Source organism: Hippocampus comes, unplaced genomic scaffold, assembly GCF_001891065.2.
Source record: "Hippocampus comes isolate QL1 unplaced genomic scaffold, H_comes_QL1_v1.1 scaffold109, whole genome shotgun sequence".
Taxonomy (NCBI): domain Eukaryota; kingdom Metazoa; phylum Chordata; class Actinopteri; order Syngnathiformes; family Syngnathidae; genus Hippocampus; species Hippocampus comes.
In genome coordinates, this window is record NW_017805274.1 from 1024917 (window position 1) to 1027771 (window position 2855).

Genomic DNA, 2855 nt, shown 5'->3' on the forward strand with positions numbered 1-2855 from the left:
GAGAGAGTGAGGGAAGACCTCCCACACACACACACACACACACACACACACACACACACACACACACACAGCCCAGCAGGGTAGGTGTCGGCCGGGATTAGCCACCCCATGTGTGCGTCCGCTGGCATATTTTTGTGCTAATTCATCTCTTGATTAAATTTTGCAATGCTGAGGAATAAGCCAAGCTTTGTTCCCTCACACACACACACACACACACACACACAGCCCAGCAGGGTAGGTGTCGGCCGGGATTAGCCACCCCATGTGTGCGTCCGCTGGCATATTTTTGTGCTAATTCATCTCTTGATTAAATTTTGCAATGCTGAGGAATAAGCCAAGCTTTGTTCCCTCACACACACACACACACACACACACACACACACACACACACACACACACACGCGCGCGTTGTGCATCTCTATGCACCCATGTTGCTTTCTTAGATGTTTGCCGTCATGTTGCCAAGGGAGTTTGTGTCCCTACGCCCGCCTACGTCCCTTTCTTTGATGTTTAAAGTTGGGTAACAAGGCTAGTTGCGCGTCGTGACGCACCTGTGTCTCACTCTCTTCATTTTTTACTCTTTTGTCACAAACGGGAGTTGTACGCCTGTGTCTCTTCTTTGATGTTTAAACTTTGGTTAAAGTTGGACGCCACCTGAGTCTCCTCTGATGTTGAAACTTTTTTTACGAATGGAGTTATGCACCTGTGTCTCTTTCTCTGGTGTACAAAGTTACAAAAAGAGTTGTGCCCATGTGACTTCCGTTGGTGATTAGCGTCATGCTACGAAGGGACTTGTGCACTTATGTCTCTTTCTTTTAAAAGACATGTTCCCAACGGAGTTGTGCACCCATATGCGACTGTGTCTCCTCATTTGATATTTAAAGTTAAATTGCCGAGGGAGCTGTGCCTTTTGCAATCACGACAAGAGAAGAAGTCCAGCTGACCTCCAAGGCGAAGTCAAGCCAAGTGTAGCGAGTCATTTCCTGTGCTGAGGCCACACGGGCTTGGCGGTTGTGTCGTGGTGATGAAGAAGAGGAGCTAGTGGGAGCGTAGCGTCGAGGTAAGGGGGCGAGGAGGAGGAGGAGGAGGAAGGGGGGGGGGATGTAGGGAAGTGTCTTGAGGCTGCTTTGAGATTTCAGAGGAGGTGTGAGGGAAAACTTGTGACACAGGCGCGATGAAGACGTGGCCCAAGCCATGAAGACATCAAGTAAGCAAGCTCATTTTTCTAGCGTGTTGGCCAATGATGATGATGACGATGAGGAGGGTGAATGACGAGGGCTCCCGGCTTTGGAAAAGTTGTGGGAACACGGCCTGAGGAAATCGGCATCATTAACCACTTTGATGGAGATAAAATGTTGACCTTTCTTGGTGCAAGTCAGCTTTTAGTTGTTTTTTAAAATTTTATTGTGGGAACTGTCCCTGTTGCCGGGCAGAGTTTATTCATAGTCATTGGATCCAGAAGGTATATTTTATTCATTCATATTGTCCGTTATATCTTCGCAAGCAATTTTACATCCGTATATTTTTTTTTATTTCATAATACATTTAACAAGGGTTAACTGAGTGCATTTGATTTTGTCTTCCATAGTAGGTGTCTCAATATATATTTTTTTAAATTGCAATTTTAATTTGCAGGGGTGTCTACGCCTTTAAACTTGATATGCAGGCTTGTTTAGGAATTTAATTTAGCAATTTTGCTCACATAATTTGTATGCATGTCTTGAACTAAATGTTGTTATGATTTTAATATTTTCATCGAACAAAATACTCAAGCAATTTGATCTCACATTTAATTACATTTTTTTTGTTTAATTTGTAGACTTATATGTACATATACTATAAATTGATTAGCCTATATAGAAATGATTTTTAACATAGTTTATTTAACCTTTTGGATGGATGGATGGAACTGAATGTGCCATCTAAATATTTTTTTACAACAGAAGGATATAATCAATTCAGTTTTTGTTCAGTTTAATCTGCAGTTACGCATTTACACATGATTTTTTTTTTAATCTAAACGAATATATACAAAATATACAGTAGAGTACCTATATATAGTATTATTTTTAATGTACAGGCATGTCTATTTTTTTAATTGATTTATTTAAGCTATTAGAAGGAAGACATTTATTGTGTTTGTCAAAACATGATTGCTAGCTGCGTTGTGACAATGTTGTCAGCACAAAAGTGTGGAGTCCTTTTTACATGATCAGAAACACACACACACACACACACACACACACACACACACACCAACCTAGAGCATCAGACACGCAAGCAGGCAAAAAGCAGTAAAGCGAGTTGTAAAAGTCCTTGTTGCCATGGCGACACTGTGTAACTTGCATTAACGGCCAACTGTCGATGTTAGTTAGTTAGCCGGAGCGCTAAAGTGTTGAGGCGTCAACAAAAGTCTGGACTTCCGACCTTCCCGCTTGAGGAATCATTCCTGAAAATTCCCAGTACGTCACTGTGGAACGTTCCTCCCACGTCCATCCGTTTGGAATGCTGGGATGGGACTAGCAGACTGTGTGTGTGTGTGAGTGTGTGTGTGTGTGTGTGTGTGTGTGTGTGTGTGTGTGTGTGTTGTTCATCATTTTGTGTGTGTCATAATTGTTGGGGTTTATTTGTATGTGCGTCGTTATTTGTGTGTGTACGTCTGTGTAACGCTTCTCGCTTTCCCGCCCTGCAGAGCTGGAGGCCAAGGAGGCGTGCGATTGGCTGAGAGCTGCCGGCTTCCCTCAGTACGTGCAGCTGTACGAAGGTAACGGTCATGGCTTTTGTTTTGTTTTTCCACTCTCCCTCCCACTTGTCCGTCTGGTCTGCGATTTCCACTTCCTGTCCGGAGAGGGGGG

At 43.3% G+C, this 2855-nt stretch overlaps 1 protein-coding gene across 4 annotated transcripts in view; it reads left to right on the forward strand.

Annotated features, from left to right (window-relative positions):
- stard13a (StAR related lipid transfer domain containing 13a) overlaps window positions 1-2855 on the forward strand; it is a 20782-nt gene that overhangs the window by 10479 nt on the left and 7448 nt on the right. For 3 of the 4 annotated variants that reach the window (XM_019869515.1, XM_019869516.1, XM_019869514.1), the window contains one exon: window positions 2693-2764. In XM_019869515.1, coding sequence (XP_019725074.1) covers window positions 2693-2764 — 72 coding nt within the window. Of the gene's footprint in view, window positions 1-1104; window positions 1208-2692; window positions 2765-2855 lie in introns of those variants that run through there. The other variant, XM_019869517.1, reaches the window with a different exon arrangement.